Source organism: Aphelocoma coerulescens, assembly GCF_041296385.1.
Source record: "Aphelocoma coerulescens isolate FSJ_1873_10779 chromosome W unlocalized genomic scaffold, UR_Acoe_1.0 ChrW_unloc_scaf_3, whole genome shotgun sequence".
Classification (NCBI taxonomy): Eukaryota; Metazoa; Chordata; class Aves; order Passeriformes; family Corvidae; genus Aphelocoma; species Aphelocoma coerulescens.
Genome location: NW_027184082.1, coordinates 1,875,056 through 1,895,556, shown reverse-complemented (window position 1 = coordinate 1,895,556; position 20,501 = coordinate 1,875,056). Strand labels below are relative to the sequence as shown.

Sequence of the window (20,501 nt, the reverse complement as noted above, 5' to 3'; positions counted from 1 at the left end):
AAAAGCCAGCAGGAGGAGTAGGAGCACCAGGGGACCATGCTGCGGGCAGGGCTGTGGGTGCTGCATGGGTGGTGCTGGGCAGGAGCCTGGTCAGGCTTGGTGGTGGGTGAGGGTAAACACTGTGCTTGGATTGCTTCTGGGCAGCCAACTTTATATGGTTCTGTGGCTTTCCTTTCATCATCGTCTAGACAGCATTTCTGTTTACATTTTCAGTTTTGCTTTCTTTTTACTTTCTCCTGAGGGCTGCTGTCAGAGTGTGGGGGAAGCCTGGCTCCCGTGTGTCGCATTAAGAGTATGGATTTGACTTTTGTCTGACAGAGCATTTTCAAGGACTTTCACTGAGACAGTTTCACAAAGTCCAATATAGATAGTTTATTGAGGCGACAGATAGATTCAGAATTGCTGTTGATAAATGCTCTTGCTGTGTTTACATTAAATATCCTAAGGCTAGCCAATGATTAATTAATCTAAGAATTCACAGTTCACTAACCTTAACTTCACATTTAATTAAGCTTACTTTCACCCAGGTGTCATCTGCTAAATGCAATTTCTTACCAGAAGAGGCATCCTTGCTAAGGGAGAAAGGAGAATGAGTCAGACCTGTCAATCTGCCCAGCAATCAGTGAAGTGTCTCCTCTTAAGGAGGTGTTTCTCCTCTCCACCAAGTGTTTGCAAAGGACCAGATTTATAATCTTGAGGAGGTGAGACTAGGTCATAGGTTATAAACTTCTAATAAGACCTGTTATGGGTGGATAAGCGAGTATGAGGCTAATGTCTGGTAGAGAGGCATGGGTGCTCTTCTGTGAGGCTTCTGTGGTTGTTTTTCTAGCTTCATTGAGACATCAAGCTGAGGCCTTTGCTTCACCCCAGACATCATTCAGTTGTTAAGATAAGCATGCCCTTGCTCAAGCCAGGTGCAAGATAAGCAAGTGGCTCAGCTCACGTTCTTGCTCAACTAGTCTCATCAATTTTCCACATTTTGACATAGCAAGCCTGGCAGTTTTCTACACTGTGCTGTTATGGTTTGGTGGATGATGAAAGCATGGTGGCAGAAGCTTTTGGGGTAGCTGTAGGGGGTATGCATTTTAGGGTTTCCTTTTTGTCTCTTTTCTGAGTGGTCTTGCTTGGTTTTATTTTCAAGTTTGTCTGTCAAAAAACATATATTTTTCTTATTTCATGCTCTTATTGTTTGTATATATGAGTTAATGTGTTTTCTTCTATTTCTTATAGACAAACATTTTTAGTTTTTTGGTCTTCTTTTTTTTCCCCCACCTTTCCCTATAGCATCTACAGCCTTGCTGGTGAAAGAGTGTTTCCTCTCTCTGCAAATATCTTGAAGAATGTTTTTGGGGTCATCTGTCATTCACCCCCAGTTTTTTCTCAGTGTGTTGATATTTATAAATAAATGCATAAATGTTGTGAAGGTTTTTTCATCAACTATTCATGCAATGGTTGTGGTTTCTAGATTTTGGGGTATTCTTATTGTGTTTTGAATTTGTTGTAGAAATTAGGCAACATTAGATGTATGGGAGGCAGGAACTGGTGGAAATATTTGTCTTTGACATGGTGGTCTGTTTACATCTGGAAAGTGGGCAGTCCCAAGTGCAAGTCGTCACTGCTTCCAGGGAAGCTTCCAGTAGTGAGAGGAACTGGTGGCTGCTGATACAGTGAGTTGGGGGAGGGGTGTGTGTATGTCTTTTAAAATTTAATTCAATTTCTTAATGCCTATGTTCATGCCATAAATTTTCACTGTGTTGTGTTTTGGGGATTTTGTTTGTTTGTTTTAATTTTGGTGTGTATTACATTAGGATATGCTATCTTTTCTGTTAGTTTGTTGCAGGCTGCCTGTGTAGTAGAGATCTTATAAATGCCTTAGCTGGTGTGTGTGGTACCTAGCAAGCTTCTTGGTGGAACTTACATCTATTACATCAGAACACTTATTGTTTCTCAGTCCTTTTCTGTCTTGCATTTTGAGTCTATTCCTGATATTTCAGTTTTGACTTTAGGCACCTTCTCCTGCATGCCTTCCATAGGTCAGGAAATACCCATGTTTGAACAGCAGAGTGTCTCTTCTGATGTTTTCTTATGGGCAGGCATGAAATGTAAAGATAACTGGTTTGCACTCGTATTTTCTAATGATTTTTGTTTTGAATGTGTGTATGCACAGGTGTGTGGGCTAGGGATATTCAGTGCTGATGTGATTTTCCTGTCGTGGTTTAATGACAGCCAGGCACCAAGCCCCAAGCAGCAGCTCGCCGACTCCCCCACCAGAGGGATCAGGGTGAAAATAAGAAGAGTAAAACCTTGAAAACTTGTGAGTTGAGATACAGACAGTTGTCTCGGTTTTGAAAGACAGGTGTCTGCTAAGGAAGGCAGAAGCCTCCCTTGAAGTGGCAGATATAACCCCTTTTCCTCTGAGTTATTATGATTTTGAAATCAAGGGCCTTTAGGCAAAGATGTGGGAAATAGGAATAACAGTTCTTTACTATATATATAGATATAGATATATAACCAGTCAAACAAAACAACAACAACAATGACAGTAATAGCAAACACAAACCCAGTCCCAGCCTTCTCGGCTGTCAGGCCCTTTCCCCTCGGGTGCAGTTCCGCTCGCAGCCGGCAGGGATCGCTGGCGGCTCCCGGTGAGCAGGGCAGGTGCGATGGTTCCCCCACGGCTGCAGGGGGTGCTCCGGAGCGAGCTCAGGGAGCACGTAGCACTAGTGCCCTGGGATCCCGGGGAAGGATGGAACAAAAGCTTCACAAGCCCTGGGCAGCCGATCCCGGACTCTCGGAAACAGCAGGCTGGAACGGCAGGCTGGAGCGGCAGGCACAAACACAAATCCTGAGTGGCAGACGAGATGTATCCAAAAAGGGGAATCCCCCGGAGGTCCAGGCAGGCAGGGCCAGCACGGCCACAACGCAGCGAAGGCTCGAAGCAGCAGCGGGGCAGGGCGGCCACAGCCCAGCCTCCAGCAGGGCAGGGAAAGCAGCCCTGGGATCCCGGCATTGTTTCCAGCAGAAAGAAAGACGGCAGAAAAACAGGAACCAGCAGCTCCCCCCTCTGCAGCCTCTCTCCCCGGGTGCTGAGAGCGAACTGAACTCACACCCAGGTGAAAACAAAAGCCTGGCCAGGCCCTTTTGTCTTCTCTTGAGTACGGCCATTTGTCCCCTAGCAACATGCATATGGGAAAAAATTCCTTTAACAGGAAAAAAAACTAGGACTAAACTAAAACCCCAACAGACAGTTTAATAGGAAAAGCAAAAGCTGCACACACAAGCAAAGTAAAACAAGGAATTAATTCACTGCTTCCCATGGGCAGGCAGGTGTTCAGCCACCTTCAGGAAAGCAGGGCTCCATCATATGTAAATGGGGACTTGGGGAGACAAATGCCATCATTCCAAATGTCCCCCCCTTCTTCCTTCTTCCTCAGGCTTTACATACTGAGCATGTCATATGGTCTGGAATATCCCTTGGGTCAGTTGGGGTCACCTGTCTGGGTTGTGTCTCCTCCCAACTTCCCACGCACCCCCAGCCCCCTCCCCAGCATGGCCGTACTGATGCCTTAGGTGTTAACTTTTATATTTTTCAAATCCTGTACTTCCTAGTGTGTAACTGAAGTTTCTTGTAGCCTGTTTACTGTTCTCTCATGCTGGTTAGACATAACAAGCCTCTCCAAGCTTGCTCTCCAAGGACACCCAGATTGTCCTAGGCCCAAAATGTGTAAACTAACATCGTAAGAAGGGGGCTAAACTTGGGGAAATTATATCATTAACTGAAGTTTTAATTGGAGAATTAACCCTGATATGCAAATGGACCAAACTTATAAAAGTGTGAAGAACTCGTGACTCGGGATCTATCTTGGGTGTAGCCTTTTAGCTCGCCAGGGTGTACCTTGGGGGCCCTTCAAATAAATACCTATCTTTATTCCCTTATTCTTGTCTAGTCTCTGTTTTTAGGTGGCCATCTCAGGCATCAGTACAAGGAGCAGTAAAGGCCTTGGTTCTGCGTAATCCCTGCTCAGCAATAGCAAAAACATCTCTATATTATCAACCCCATGTTCAGCACAAATCCAAAACACAGCCCCATACCAGCCACTGGGAAGAAAATGAACTCTACCCTGGCTAAAACCAGCACATTCCCTACCTGATGGGCAGTGGGAATAATTGCAATCCTTAGATCCTGTTCTCATGTGGATTTGGTTATATTTTTTCTGGTTTATATAGGGAAAAAATGCTACTGTGTCAGTTCCAGTTCATGTCCAATGAATCCTGTTCAGATCTCTTCTCCAAATATGTTTTTTGTGTTATGATGTTCCTCAGAAGGAGATGGGAGTGCTACTTTTGAGTAACCTACAAAGATTTTTAATAGGGATTTGGTTGTGTTTTGTTAAGTGATTCATGCTGGAGATGCTGAGGTGGAATTACCTGGGAAGGAAAGGAGGATGAAATATGACACTGTTTCAAATTACAGAAAACACCTGCAACACTAAATCTTTGCCAGATGGTTTCATGGTCAGTGATGGAGGACTGGGTTTAGGAGACAGGGGAGGGATGCACAGAAATGCAGCAAGGTGGAAGGTGCTGGGGAATTTGCAGAGAGGGGTATGAAGGAGGAGGATGCTTTTCCAATGTTGAAGGCTGTGTGGAAATTAATACATAAGTGGTTAAGGCATTAACTCTTTGTGCTGGTTTGAAGGCAAGCCAGCAGGAAGAATTAACTCCACACAAATATGTTGCAAGAGATTCCAACTCCGAACTACAATTTAATAGGACAATTACAATAATGGCAATACTACAGGAACACTGTCTTAAACCAACAAGGTCAGAATATGACCTGACACCCTGTTGGTCAGGGTGGTGGTAGCAGTCCAGTTAAACAGTGGTTGCAGTCCTGTTGGAGTGATGGATGTGATGTTGTCAAAGCAGTGATCCTGTAGAAAGGTCTGGTCCTTCCTTGGAGGTCTAGTGTTGGTATTGTGGTGTCCCAAGCCCCAGACTATATACAGGTAGAAATGTTTGGTACCTCCCCTGGGCGGAGCATGTCACAATAGGATGATGTAATTCTATGAGTCATGCTGGGGAGTCCTTGATGGCCCATTAACAGAGATGGCTCCCCTTTAGGCTGTGCCATTGGGCAGCTGTTGAAAACAACCGACCATTAACAGCTCATCAGAAGGTGATATAGGTGGTGATAAAATAGTTACATTGTAACACAAGACACTCTTGATGGATTGGAGGTGATGAGGAGAAAACCGTGAGAATTAGGAGGAAAATTACTTAGAGTACCAGCCTCACATGTGGAGTTCACCCAAAGAGGGAAGGGCAAACTTTTCTCCTTTTGTCCCAAACTGATCACAAAATATTGCTTTGGTTTTGTTGGCATGTCCTGTCAAAGTGTGAGCTTTCTAGGGTGAGGATTTTCTTACCTTCCTGTAGAATGATCTAAGGCAGTGGTCTCCACCTTTTTTGAGTGCACCACCTCATCAGCAAAAAAATTGCGAGCACTCCCAATATATTTTTATTTATAAATATGTATACTATTGTACTAATATGTATGTTATAAAACATACATGAAAATAAAAAAGGATGAAAATAAAAAAAAGGATAATTTTTTTTATTTTTATGTTCTATTTTTAATTTTTTAAAATTTTATTTATAAATGTTATCGAAAATTTATTCATGCACCCCAATGGATTGTCTTGTGCACCTCACTTTAGAGACTACTGATCTGAGTTCTCTTGTAACACAGTTTAAGTAAATTTTCCAGTCATCACTCTTTTTCAACAGTTTTTTTTAATATTTGTGCTGTTTTCCTAGCTGATGTTTTTTACTTTTAGAAAACAGAGCACGTTAAAACCTTTAGACTACATCCACATTGTGATTATGGTCCTGGCTTGAACCTAGGTCTTTGGCCCCTGATGGTCTGTTGCTCTTCCAGACACAGTCTCGCTGGAATATGACAGCTAAGAGCTGCGGGTTGGGAGGGGTAAGCGTTTAGTCGTTGCCTTTAATTTACCATTAAGAGATTAAGTATTTGTATATGATATTAAAAATGTCTGTAAAATAGGTTTATTTTGAAGTTGAGGATACAGGTAAATCTTCAGCTATGCTGTAAATGATAAGGTCAGTTTCTGCCCAAACTTCCTTTAGTTCTTCCTTTTAAATTTTTCTTATTCTTATAAGAAATATAAGGGTTATATTTTAAAAAGTATAAGGGTTCATAAGAGTTGTCCAGTTCTGTTATGGTTTCAGCATTTCAGCTATTAATAAATGATGTTGTCTTTTTCTAAGGATTACTATGGAATTACATTCCCTGCTCCTGCAACCTTGACAGGCAGAGATGGAAGCCTTGCTAACAACCCCTACTCAGGTGAGTGTTATTTAAACATGAGGATGGTGAGTGAGATGTGCTGATCATCCTGCTGTTGCTGAAAAAGAAGTTGTTTTCCCCTTCTGTAGGCAGTTAAACCCATCCATCCAAACTAGCCAAACAAAAGCAGGCATCTTTCTCTCGACCCTGACATTGATTAGGTTTTTTTAATGATTTTTTTTCTTCATGGTTTTGGTCAGTAATTCATATGTGACTTGGAGGTTCTTGGGAGTAAGTTGGATACCCTTTGAGAATAAGTGCAAAATTGTTACAAATTTAAATGGTAGTGTCATCTAGTGTCCTTCCCAAGCACATAGAGGTGCTTGAAAAATATTCCATAGCTTAATCATTCTTCTTGAAATTTGACTGGCTTGCTTTCCTGTTAGTGCTATTTTAGTACTTGTATGTTCTCAGCAGGAGCTGCGTCTAGCAGGCTCCCCCTCACCCTCTCCAAATCTAATGGACTTCATTCCTAAAAGCATGTGGTCTAAGAAGCCCTTGTTCATTCCTGCTCTTACGCTTCAGTTATTGTTGTGCAAAGATGACATTAATGCTATTTAGGATTTTCAGCCAGTGGTTTTCTTTCACTGCAATCTGATTACAGCTTAAAACTGTAGCTATAGGTGTTATAATTCCCATAACAATGGTATTAAGTGTTGTCATACCTTTTTGTAACCAACATAAAGGAATACTAGTTGGGAATGAGATAGATATGAGTGATATATGTCACCTCCCTAAAAACATATGAGCACGCTGCTCTGTAAGACACCAAAAAATGAAAGTGTTCAGGAGTTCTGCTGCATAATCATTTCTCTTGGGAGCCTGCTTTTGGGCTAATTACTGAATTTCCCTTCCTACTTCTTAAAAAAGGTGGCCCACGATGCAAGTCTTGTTTTCCTGGCCTTCAGCTATTGTTTCCAGAACTTTGGTGGCGTGAGGAACTAGACATATTAACTCTAGTCATGCTTGGCAAATAAACAGACTGAAAAAAATATGCCTATCACTTCCTGTAAATCCTAACTTGCTTTCAGCCCATGAAGCTTAGCTAATCAGTTTAACCTCCAGGAGAGTCACACTTTAACCCAACAACTATTTGCTCTTTGGCTGTTTACAATACTTTTGCTTTTAGCATGTTTTATTGCAATGATCTGATATAATGAATTTGCTCAGATTGTGTGAGATAGGTAAGTATTGGTATCTCCATTTTATCAATGGATTAGACATGGCATGGAGTTTTCTGCCACTAACAGGCAATGTCCCTGTAACAATCAGGAACAGAAACTGGGAGAGGGCTTCCCATGAACAACTTCAGGCTTTCAAGCATAAGATGTATTCTCTTCTGTAGTTGTCTATTTGTATTCAGAGATTTTGAATCCTTTGAATTCTCCACTTTTGGTGTAGCTTTGATAGCTTTTCTGATGAGTTTGTTCTTTTGCAGGTGACGTAACAAAATTTGGCCGTGGGGATTCTGCCTCCCCTGCTCCTGCTACCACGCTTGCCCAGTCACAGCAGAACCAGACTCAGACTCACCATACAACTCAGCAGCCATTCCTCAATCCGACCCTGCCCCCGGGGTACAGCTACACTGGGTTACCTTATTATGCTGGTGTGCCCGGTGCATTCCAATATGGGCCAACCATGTTCGTAAGTGTGATAGCCTAAACTGTAACCCTCCCTGTGTGCCTCTCTGGTTTTGCTCTCTCCAGCCCAAACCTTCTACATCTTAGAATCACAGGATGGTTTGGGTTGCAAGGGACCTTAAAGATCATGTAGTTCCAATGCCCCTGTCATTAACAGGGACACCTTTCACTAGACCAGGTTTCTCCAAGCTCTGTCCAACCTGGCCTTGAACACTTACAGGGATGGGGCAGCCACACCTCTGGGCAACCTGTGCCAGTGTCTCACCACGCTCATTGTAAAAAATATCTTCCTTATGTCCAAGTCTAAATCTACCCTCTTTCAGTTTAAAGCCATTCACCCTTGTCCTGTCACTACAGACCCTGGTAAAAAATGTTTCTGTGTCTTTCTTATAAGCTCCCTTTAAGTATTGAAAGGCCACAATAACTTAGGTAACGATGTAAGATGTAACCAAAAGTATGTATTCTATCATCATCTGTTAAAACCAGATGGGGCAGTGTTCTTTGTATCTTCCATGACACATCCCTGATAACTCCCTCCAGGGGGATATCTTCCATTAATGGGCCATCCAGCCTCACTACATGACTCATAAAATTACATAATCCCATTGTGAGATGCTCCACCTAGGGGGAGGAACCAAGCATTCCTACCTGGATATAATGTGATGTTTGGAACACCACAGTCAGCCTTTACCTACTGGATTCCCAGAGGACAAGAGCTACACACCCACCACTGGACATTCAGAGGAAAACCAGACCCTTCTACAGGATCACCGCTTCAACAGAACCACATCTATCACTTCAACAGGATTGCAGCCACCATTTAATTGGACTGCTACCACCACCCTGACCAACAGGGTGTCAGGTTGTACTCTGACTCTGTCAGTGTTTCTGTACTATTGCATCTATTATAATTTTCCTATTAAATTGTAGTTCTGACTTGGAATCTCTAACCGGTTTGCTTTCAAACTAGTACATGTTTTGGTGCTGAATAAGGGGCAAGTCATGAGAGAAGTCAGAATTACCATTCTGTATTACAGAAACCACCTATTCGCCATGATGCTCAACATGTTTACATGGTTCTTGTACCTTGCTCTCTATTTTTCTGCACATGGGGAACTACCTGCCTGTAGTAATGCTCCTGTTGAGACCAGGGTATGGTATAAAAATTGCTTTATTGGCTTTTTATGTCTATTGCATGATAACCTCCAAGGCAATGAACATAATTTGGAATATATACTCAATTTTGTTTGCATGTCCTAGTTTGGGCTGCTACGTCTGGGGTGTCTTGGGGTGACTTTACGATGTGTATCCCATATCACTGCCTATGCCCAGAAATTAATTTTTGTGCCTTTCTATGCCTCTAAACTGAGCCTGAGAGGGGGAAGGAAAAAACTGAGCAAAACTTTTTCAAAGCAGTTTGCAACTTGTTCAAGGTCACACACAGATAGCAATTGGTTCCCAGCTGCGGCAGGGGAGGGAGGAAGCACCTGGCTGGCTGCTCCCAGGACAGTTTTTGGGGTTTTTTTTGGCCAGGGGTTCAGCTTCTTTTTGTCCGGAGAGAGACAGAGTTGAATTTTTCCTTCCCTGGAATTTCAGATTTTCTCCCTTTTCTACTGGACTGCTTGATTGCTTTAACATCAGAGCACATCAGGAGGACTTTCCACGGGGCACAGAGGGCCTGGCCCTGGGCCAAGCCCCAACTCTGAGGAGACCAAAGGGAGGACTCTAACATTTTCCCAGGTTTTTCCTCCACAGCGACAGATTTTATTATTTAGCATTATTTTCCTTTCCCGCGTGTTAGTTAAATAAATAGTTTTATCTCCTTCACTTTCCTTTGAGGAAAATTTATTTTTCCCGAACCTGGTGGGGGGAGGGGTGGTTGTGCCTTCTCTCAGAGGATATATTTCTAAATTTGGCCAAACCGGAACATGGGACCTCCTCAAAGATTGCACCCAGCCCCTAAGGGGAAGAGCAGAGAGTGGCTTCTTCCAGCCATTCAGGCCAGACACAGCAGTTTTTGAAAATATTTAATTTATTCTGGATGTCAAAGACTGGATAATCTTGCTGTTAGTTCTGCTTTGTCTTCTCTATACATCCTGCACTGTGTACACCATGCTTAGAGTCAGAGAAGTATTCGGCATGGCACAGCATCCTCAGGAGGAGGGGAAGAAAAGCAGCAAAGCAACAGGCACCATGTCTAAACAACCTGTCACAAAGAGAAAAGGAACCAAAAGAGCAGTCAACACTTCCACACAAACTGTCACCAAGCCAGAATAGTCTAAGCCGGTAGCAGTTGCCCCCATTCAGAAGAAAAAATTGAAGAGCAAATCAGTCTGCATAGTGACTGACGAGGAGGCGGCTGGACCTTCGTACTCAGCAGAAGAGACGGAGCCGGAGATCATCACTCAGTCTCTATCCCTGGGTGAGCTTCGTGACTTGTGGAGGGAGTTTACCTGTCAGACAAATGAGTCTATCCTGACCTGGCTGCTCTGCATCTGGGACACTGCAGCTAATGACACCGTTCTGGATGGAAGTGAGGCCAGGCAACTGGGATCTCTGTCCCAGGATGTGGTCATTGACCAGGGGATCGGGAGAACCCAGGAAACTCTCATCCTCTGGCGGCGACTGCTGGCGAGTGTAAGGGATAGATACCTTTGTAAAGAAGACCTCGATGTGCACCAAGGAAAATGGAGCACAATGGAACAAGGTGTTGCAGTGGGGATTCTTGCAACACATGTATCAGACAACAAGGCCCGTGGAAAAGAATATATGGACCGATTCTTGGTAGATATTTTCAGAGATGTTTATTTTTCCAGCTGCCTGGTCGGCGACTTGGCCAAGAACTGTACAATCACGGGACCAGAGGGTCCTTCCTGGGCAGGGGAACACAAAGCAACCAATGGGGAACGAGGTTGACCAGGGTGTAGGGAAACTCCGTAGGCCCTGCCTCTACCCTGGGGCCCCTCTCCCAGGACCACATGGCAGGGGGGAGGAACCCCAACAACAAGGTATCCAATGCCTGAGGGAATTGGCTGTGCTGGAGATCATTTTTTCGGAAGACGAGAGATTCCCTAAGAGCCCAGATGGTGTCCAGTGCACTTCACAAATGTGGTTGAAATTCGCACGATTTGGACCAGAGATATACTCCCGTTACATAGCGATGCTGCAATGGAGGGAAGGAGAGGACAAGGTGGAAGCATTGGTCAACAAACTGAGAATTTACGAGGACACTGTCACAGCCCTGTTTCACACCCATGTCTCATCTGTGGAAACAAGGCTAGCTGAGCAAGTCCGGAGCTTGATTGAAGAGGGCCATCAGAAACTGAAAAAGGAACTTAAGGAAGAGATTTACCACATCTCGCCAGAACCAACAAGAGTCTCTGCCATTAGGAGCAGGCGTCCCCCAGCCAGGGAGAGAGGATACATCCCACAAGGTAAGCTCTGGTTTTTTATTCAGGAGCATGGAGAAGACATGAGGAAGTGGGATGGAAAACCCACTTCCTCCTTAGCAGCCCAGGTACGTGAACTAAAGAGGGACAACTACTTCAAGAAGCTCATCTAGAGTCAACGCTGCTCCAGTCTCTTGCGCACAGAACTCCAGACGGTATAGGAATAATATGACTGATTCTCTTGAAGGGACCTCAGGAGCATATTCACCGGAGGGGAGCAATGTGTACCAAGACCAGGAATAGAGGGGCCCTGCCTCTAGCCAGGTAGAGGAAAGGGATAATCAGGTCTTTTGGACTGTGTGGATCCGATGGCCTGGCACGTCTGACCCACAAAAATACACAGCTTTAGTTGAGACCGGCGCTCAATGTACTCTGATGCCATCAAGGTATGTGGGAGCGGAACCCATTTCTATTTCTGGGGTGACAGGAGAATCCCAGCAGCTGACTGTACTGGAAGCTGAAGTGAGTTTAACTGGGAACGAGTGGCAGAAACACCCCATCGTGACTGGCCCAGAGGCCCCATGCATCCTCGGCATAGACTATCTCAGAAATGGATATTTCAAAGACCCAAGAGGACATCATTGGGCTTTTGGGATAGCTGCTTTAGAGACAGAAAACATCAAACAACTGAATACCTTGCCTGGTCTCTCAGATGACCCCTCTGCTGTGGGACTGCTGAGAGTTGAAGATTAACAGGTACCAATCGCCACAGCAACAGTACACCATTGGCAATATTGCACCAACAGAGACTGTGATTCCCATCCATGAGATGATTTGTAAACTGGAGAGCCAAGGGGTAGTCAGCAAGGCTCGTTCACCCTTTAACAGCTCTATATGGCCAGTGCATAAGTCCAGTGAAGAATGGAGACTGGCAGTGGATTACTGTGGCCTAAATGAAGTCCACTACTGAGGGCTGCCATGCCAGACATGTTGGAGCTTCAGTACGAGCTGGAATCCAAGGCAGTAAAGTGGTACGCAACCATTGATATTGCCAATGCCTTTTTCTCCATTCCTTTGGCACCAGAGTGCAGGCCCCAGTTTGCCTTCACCTGGAGGAGTGTGCAATACAACTGGAACCAGCTGCCCCAGGAGTGGAAGCACAGTGCCACCATTTGCCATGGACTGATCCAGCCTCTACTGGAAAAGGGCGAGGCTCTGGAACATCTACAGTATATAGATGACATTATTGTATGGGGGAACACAGGAGGGGAAGTCTTTGAGAAAGGAGAGAAGATTATCCAGTTTCTTCTGAAAGCTGGTTTTGCCATTAAGCGAAGTAAGGTTAAGGGACCTGCTCATGAAATTCAGTTTCTAGGAGTCAAGTGGCAAGATGGACGTCACTAGATCCCGACAGAGGTAATCAACAAGATCACCGCTATGTTCCTACCTACCAACAAGAAGGAAACCCAGGCATTTCTAGGAGACATGGGCTTTTGGAGGATGCATATCCCGGAGTACAGCATGATTGTAAGCCCTCTTTATCTCGTGACACAAAAGAGAAATGATTTCCAGTGGGGCCCTGAACAACAACAGGCGTTCAAACAAATTAAGCAGGAGATTGCCCATGCAGTAATCCTTGGGCCAGTCAGAACGGGGCAGAATGTGAAGAATGTGCTCTACACTGCGGCCGGGGAGAATGGTCCTTCCTGGAGCCTTTCGCAGAAGGGACCTGGAGAGACTCAAGGACGACCGCTTGGGTTCTGGAGTCGGGGATACAAAGGCTCTGAGGCCAGCTATACTCCAACCGAGAAAGATTTTTGCAGCTTATGAAGGGGTTCGAGCTGCCTTGGAAGTAATTGGCACTGAAGCACAGCTGCTTCTGGCACCTCGACTACCAATGCTGGGTCGGATGTTCAAGGGAAAGGTTCCTTCCACACATCATGCCACTGACGCCACGTGGAGCCAAGTGGATTGCGTTGATCACACAGCGAGCCCGAATAGGACATACTAATTGCCCTGGGATTCTGGAAATCATAACAAACTGGCCTGAAGGTGAGACTTTTGGATTATCCTCTGAAGAAGAGGAGGAGTAAGTGACACATGCCAAGGAAGCCCCACCATATAACAAGCTACCGGAGACTGAAAGACGATATGCCCTCTTCACTGATGGTTCCTGCTGAATTGTAGGCGCTAACCAGAAATGGAAAGCTGCAGTATGGAGCCCCACACGATGAATTGCACAAGCTACCAAGGGACAAGGTGGATCAAGTCCTGGCTTTGGATATTGCTGAACGAGAGAAGTGGACGAGGCTATCTCTACACTGACTTGTGGATGGTAGCTAATGCTCTGTGGGGATGGCTGGATCGCTGGAGAAAGGCCAACTGGCAGCGCAGAGGGAACCCATCTGGGCCGCTGAGATTTGGCAGGAAATCGCCGCCCAAGTAGAGGCTGACCGTGAAGGTCCATCATGTAAATGCACACGTACCCAAGAGTCGGGCTAATGAAGAGCATCACAACAATGAGCAGGTGGATGGAGCTGCCAAGGTGAAAGTATCACAGGTGGATCTGGATTGGCAGCACAAGGGAGAATTATTCCTAGCTCGTTGGGCCCATGATTCCTCTGTTCATCAGGGAAGAGATGGAATGTACAGATGGGCTCGTGACCAAGGGGTAGACCTTACTATGGACAGCATCTCACAGGTCATCCCCGACTGTGAGACCTATGGTGTGATCAAGCAGGCCAAGTACGTGAAGCCTTTGTGGTACGGTGGACGATGGTCGAAGTATAGGTATGGGGAAGCCTGGCAAGTTGACTACATCACCCTTCCCCAAACCTGCCAAAGCAAGCACTATGTGCTGACCATGGTGGAAGCCACCACTGGATGGTTGGAGACCTACCCTGTGCCTCATGTTACTGCCCAGAACACCATCTTGGGTCTGGAAAAGCAAGTCCTATGGAGACACGGCGCCCCTGAGAGAATTGAGTCGGACAATGGGACTCATTTCAAGAATAACCTTATAAACACTTGGGCCAGAGAACATGGTATTGAATGGATAGATCATATCCCCTACCATGCACCAGCTTCCAGGAAAGTTGAACAGTGCAATGGACTACTTAAGACAACCCTAAAGGCACTTGGTGGGGGGACCTTCAAAAATTAGGAAGTGAGTTTAGCAAAGGCCACCTGGATGGTCAATATCCAAGGGCCCATCAATCCAGCTGGTCCTACCCAGTCCGAACCCTTGCACACAGTGGATGGAGTGGATGGAGTCCCTGTGGTACACATGAAAGGTATTTTAGGAAAGACTGTTTGGATTAGTCCCACCTCAGGCAAAGGCAAACCCATCCGTGGGATTGTTTTTGCTCAAGGACCTGGTTGCACTTGGTGGGTAATGCAGAAAGATGGGGAAACCCGTTGTGTACCACAAGGAGACCTAATCTTAAGTGAGAACTGTGTGTAAGGTTTCATTGTGTATTTATATAAAAGTAGAGTTTAAAGAGGGTATTGATTAGGGTATGATGTAGATGGTAATAGAATAAGGGGTGGATAATGTCTTAGGTTACAATGTAAGATGTAACCAAAAGTATGTATTCTGTCACCATCTGTTAAAACCAGGTGGGGCAGTGTTCTTTGTCTCTTCCATGACACATCCCTGATAACTCCCTCCAGGAGGATATCTTCCATTAATGGGCCATCCAGCCTCACTACATGACTCATAAAATTACATAATCCCATTGTGAGATGCTCCACCTAGGGGGAGGAACCAAGCATTCCTACCTGAGGTTTGGAACACCACAGTCAGCCTTTACCTACTGGATTCCCAGAGGACAAGAGCTAACACTGGACCTTCAGAGGAAAACCAGACCCTTCTATAGGATCACCGCTTCAACAGAACCACATCTATCACTTCAACAGGATTGCAGCCACCATTTAATTGGACTGCTACCACCACCCTGACCGACAGGGTGTCAGGTTGTACTCTGACTCTGTCAGTGTTTCTGTACTATTGCATCTATGTAGTGGTTTGGTCTAAAATACTCATTACTGTTTATCTTCTGTGAGATAAAAGTTAGGAGAAATGCAAAGCAGGCACCAACTTGAATGAATATAAAGAAGTTTATTAACAGACCTAAAAGAAGAAAAGGAAAAAAATTATACCACCTTTAGAACTCTCCTCCTCCCCCCACCTTCCTCCCTTCTCCCACTGACAATGTAAAGACAACCCTTAAGATGTTCAGTCTGTTTACCACTTCCATAATAAGCTTGTTCAGTCCATTTAGAAAGAGAAGTCTCTTTTTGCTCATGCTATGAAAACAGTATCACACCGAGACAGCCGCCCACTTCCAAATATTGTTCAGTCCATTCAGGAAGAGGAGTCTCTCTGCTTACGATGTGAGTCCCTTCCCCCGACTTGCAGCTTTTCCCGCAACTGCTTTCGAGGGTCCACTCTTGAAAGTTTTCTGGGGTACAATTTTAAGGTTGAGCTGTTCAGAAACAAAGAAAAACAGAGGCCCTTCTCCTTCCCTGGGAGCAAAGGGTCATCTTCATCTTTAAAACTATCTCTGGAAGCATCTCTAGGAATTGAGGTTTTTCTCCTTTCCTCTTTGGAGCAAAAAGTCCTCATCTGGTTCATCTGGTTCATCTGGTTCATCTCTCTCTGTCCAAACTTCTCATGAAATTACAGCTGCGGCAGCATCTGCCTATTGCTTACGAGTTGAACACTCCACCCCCCATATCTTCATGAAATTACAACGGGATACTCTGATATATCATAGCTTCACAACAGACTTTCAGCTTTAAGCATCTCCTCTCTCTCTTCCCTCAGGTTTTCAGCTCTTCACAGCAATAAAAGGGTTAATCTCACCTCGGCCTTGCAGTTGGAATGTGGCTTATCGCTGTTGGTCACCTGACCTCTGCCGGACAGAGGTGCCGCTTTGCTGAATCTCGGCCGCAGTGGAGGGGGGGGTTCCGAGCCGCTCCGGCTGCCCACGGCAAGGCAGTGGGGGGGTTCCACGGCTGGAACAGGCTCATGGCTCCAGGCTGGCCGTGGCCCGGCCCGGCCTGGCCCAAGCAGGGCCTGGCCGGGCCTGCTGGCCCCCGCACGGGGCCTGCAGCCACCTGTCCCAGCGCCGGAAACGAGAGAGAGCTGGGGTGGGAGTTTGTCTATTCTTAAGTGTGGATCACAGAGGCGGTCACAACTTTAAGTGGCTTAAAGAATTGTCCATATTCAAACTGGCCAGCTGATAGGTTCTATCAGGTCCCAGAGGAAGCTGTAAGCACCCCTTAGCAAGGATATCCCTTCCGGGACTATGCTTGCTAACCTATGATAACCTAACAATTTTCCTATTAAATTGTAGTTCTGACTTGGAGTCTCTCACTGGTTTGCTTTCAAACTAGTACACACAATAAGGTATTCCTGGAGCCTTCTCTTCTTCAGGCTAAACAGCCCCAACTCTCTCAGCCCTTCTTCAAAGGAGAGGTGCTCCAGTCCTCTGATCATTTTCATGGCCCTCCTCTAGACCTGGTCTAACAGGTCTTTCTTGTGCTGGGGGATATGGTACTCCAGGTGGGGTCTCATTACAGCAGAGTAGTCATCTTTCCCAGTCTGTAAGGGATCTGCAAAAACATGCAAGCATGAGAAAATAGCTGCTGTCTCTTCCTCGAGAAAATGGGAAGTTTAAAAGGCCAGAGCTCATGGATTCCTGTGCAGGTTACTGTAAACAGCAGACAGCTGCAGCTCATGGACTTGGTGTTCCTGAAAGCCTGTAGTGCCTTCCAGATAGTCAAAGGGAGATCCAAAGCTGAGTCAGAGAGCTGAGAATGCCTAGGAAATCCTTTTGAGGATGGAGGAGACTGGATTAAGTCAGAGAGCAGGGAGTGTTAGGAGGGAAAATGTTATTTAGGAAGAGGGATGCTCCAAGCAGAAGGGTAGATGACTATTTTAGGGCCCTGTAGGGCTGTGTCTTATGAAACAGACTCGGGCAGGAGTTGGTGTTTCATTAGATTCTGTGGGTGACAATTTGGTTTTTACAGTCAATGTATGAAAGAGATTCAACAAGGCCATGCACCGGGTCCTGCACTTAGGTCACACCAACCCTCTGCAGCACTGCAGGCTGGGGGCAGAGTGGTTGGAAAGTGGCCCAGCGGAAAAGGACCAGGGGGTGCTGGTCAACAGCCAGCGGAACATGAGGCAGTGTGTGCCTGTTATGAATGGATGTGGGGGTTTAAATAAGTCCCTGTCTTTTGCCCAGGCCTCTGGCAGCAGGCAGTAGCTTTATTGAGGCAGCCAGCACCCCAAGACCCACTCTCATTTGCAAGTTCTTTAATAATGGCTGATTCAGTCTATTATAGAATGAATTATTTATTTAATAGACACGAAACTAACAGACATAAGACTTAAGACAGACTATTACTACACAGGAATAAGACAAAAAGAGACAACTAGTATTACACGCAGGGTTAAAGGTGCCATCAATTTTGCAGCTAGCGAAGAAATAATATAACTTTTGATCCAATGTTTCTTACCATCCCTGATGGAACACACATCGAAATCCTTTCCCTCAATTCCCAGGAAAGTAACCATGGAATCTGGGTTCAGACTCTGGGAAGAAGTCTTGCACTCTTTCAGGGCATGTGTGTAGAAGGCTTCTGCCTCTATGATAATTTGTAGTACTTTTATAGTGTAAAGCAGGCCTTTTGGTCACCTATGTTTTTTTCTTTTATCTCTTCCCACATCTGCTTTCCATACCAAGGTGTTGATTCTTGGTTAGGCTGGCAGACCTTTTGGTGCCAGGAGATGATACCTGCTGGGCCTTGCCCACCTGGGTCATCTCTTCTATCTGCACCGGCCACCTGTGGTGGGGAGACGGGGTGTATGCCCTGCCATAGTGCCCAGGTGGTCAAGAAGGCTAATGGCATCCTGGCCTGTATCAGCAATAGTGTGGCCAGCAGGACCAGGGCAGTGATCATTCCCCTGTACTGGGCACTGGTGAGACCACACATCGAATCCTGTGTTGAATTTTTGGCTCCTCACTACAAGAAAGACATTGAGGTGCTGAAGTGTGTCCAGAGAAGGGCAATGGAGCTGGGGAAGGGTTTAGAGAATAAGTCCTATGAGGAGCTGCTGAGGGAGCTGTGGGTGTTTAGCCTGGAGAAAAGGAGGCTCAGGGGGGACCTTCTTGCTCTCTATAACTCCCTGACAATAGAGTGCAGCCAGGTGGGGGTCAGGCTCTGCTCCCAGGGAGCAAGGGTCAGGACAAGAGGAAATAGCCTCAAGCTGTGCCAGAAGAGGTTCAGTTTGGACATAAGGAAGAATTTCTTCACAGAAAGGGTTGATAAGCATTGGAATGGACTGCCTAGGGAGGTGGTGGAGTCACCATCCCTGGATGCATTCAAGAAATTAGTGACCATGACACATAGTGTCATGGTTTAGTTGACAAGGTGGTGTTCAGTTGAAGGTTGGACTTGATCTTGGAGGTCTTTTCTAACCTGTATGATTCTAAAGAAATATGCAGCCTGTTTTGAGAGAGGGTTGTGCTGCAATCAGGGAGGTAGCTCTGGCAGAAAACTTGGAGTTTGCATAAAGCTACTACAGCAATTTACTTCTGCAAGTGTGAGTGCCATGTCTCATGTCAGCCCAGTGCTCCCAACTCCAGATTGAATTTCCCACAAGGTGAAGGTGCCTTCTCCACTAGATGGCAGAGGGAGCTTGTGTTTTGTGTGCCATTCTCTGGTTAACAGTCTTTTGTTTCCTTCTTTTGTCCAGGTACCTCCAGCATCTGCTAAACAGCATGGAGTCAACCTGAACACCACACCAACTCCTTTTCAGCAAGCGAGTGGCTATGGGCAGCATGGCTATGGAGCAGGTATGCTTACCACTGCGCTTTTCACATGTGTATCTGCAGAGCTGCTTGCTCACTGTAACACCTTGTCTTGTACACACCGGCAGGCTATGATGACTTAACACAGGGAACAGCAGCTGGAGATTACAGCAAAGGAGGCTACAGTGGGTCATCTCAAGCACAAAACAAATCTGCTGGCACTGGACCTGGGAAAGGTAACATGAAACATGAGATTGCTCTTGAGTGGGATTTAGTAGGGCCAACTTCCAGTGCTGTGCAGTCAACACAGCAGCCAGCTCTAAACAGGGTCACGATCCAAGCTGTCCATCTCACGTATACAAAATGCTTTTTTAATGGCCCAAACGTTCCTTCTAAACCTCACAGCTGAACTTTGCATAAGGATTTGTGTGGCTGATGTGCAGCTTTGTCCACAATTATACATGGGAGAAATGGTAAGCTGTTTCCTCTGCAAAAGTTTTCTTTGCTGAAGAATATAGTGATCCTGCAACAGTGCCGTGTTTTTGAAGCCTAAGCAGTTGGATGCTGTTGCTGAAATTGTCCTCTGCCAAATGAAGACTAAATTGGATTCCTTGGTAGGCACTTGAGGTAGCCGTGTGTTAGGGTTGAACAGGGCACTTCACACATCTCTGGGCTGTTTGGCTTCTGCCTGTACACCCTGTAACTCATCACCTTCTTTTGTGCCTGAAAATGTTTCCTTTGTGACTGTAAAGGCTGAAGAATTTATACAGCTCATGTGAAAGCTTTATTCTGCACATGCTGCTTAGACCTGAGAAGTGTATACTTAGCTGCTTAGCACTAACTAGTTCATCCTTGGACTTAAGCAAGTACCAAGCATTTGCTGTGCATTTGAAATGCTGTCTTTAGCCAAGAGCTAATCATGCTCTCATCTGTAGAGGAGCAATCCAAAAAGGAGCAATGTCCTAGGAAGGGAACAACCATAGAGCAGTACACACCCTCTGAGCCCAGTCGTCTGATTCACTGGCCAAAGGAACAGCTAATTTTATTCTGATCCAAGTGAAATGATTAGAGACAGTCTTTATAAAACTGAATAAGTGTCTGGTTTGAAAATCAACTTGCTGGTGAGTGTTCCTGAGCCTGATATGGCACCAGACTGTCTAGATGGAAGGCAGCCTGAATCAGTGATATTAATTTTCTCTGGACAGAGGAGCATTGCAGACCTCACCCTTCTGCAGGATTGAGCTGCTTTGAGACAAATTCGGACGAATGTCCAAAT

General features: G+C 45.5%; 1 protein-coding gene across 7 annotated transcripts in view; it reads left to right on the top strand.

Annotated features, from left to right (window-relative positions):
* LOC138102868 (ubiquitin-associated protein 2-like) overlaps positions 1 to 20,501 on the top strand; it is a 295,204-nt gene that overhangs the window by 270,807 nt on the left and 3,896 nt on the right. For all 7 annotated transcript variants that reach the window (XM_069000627.1, XM_069000633.1, XM_069000632.1 and 4 more), the window contains exons 22-25: positions 6,295 to 6,373; positions 7,812 to 8,017; positions 19,171 to 19,270; positions 19,354 to 19,461. In XM_069000627.1, coding sequence (XP_068856728.1) covers positions 6,295 to 6,373; positions 7,812 to 8,017; positions 19,171 to 19,270; positions 19,354 to 19,461 — 493 coding nt within the window. The remainder of the gene's footprint in view (positions 1 to 6,294; positions 6,374 to 7,811; positions 8,018 to 19,170; positions 19,271 to 19,353; positions 19,462 to 20,501) is intronic.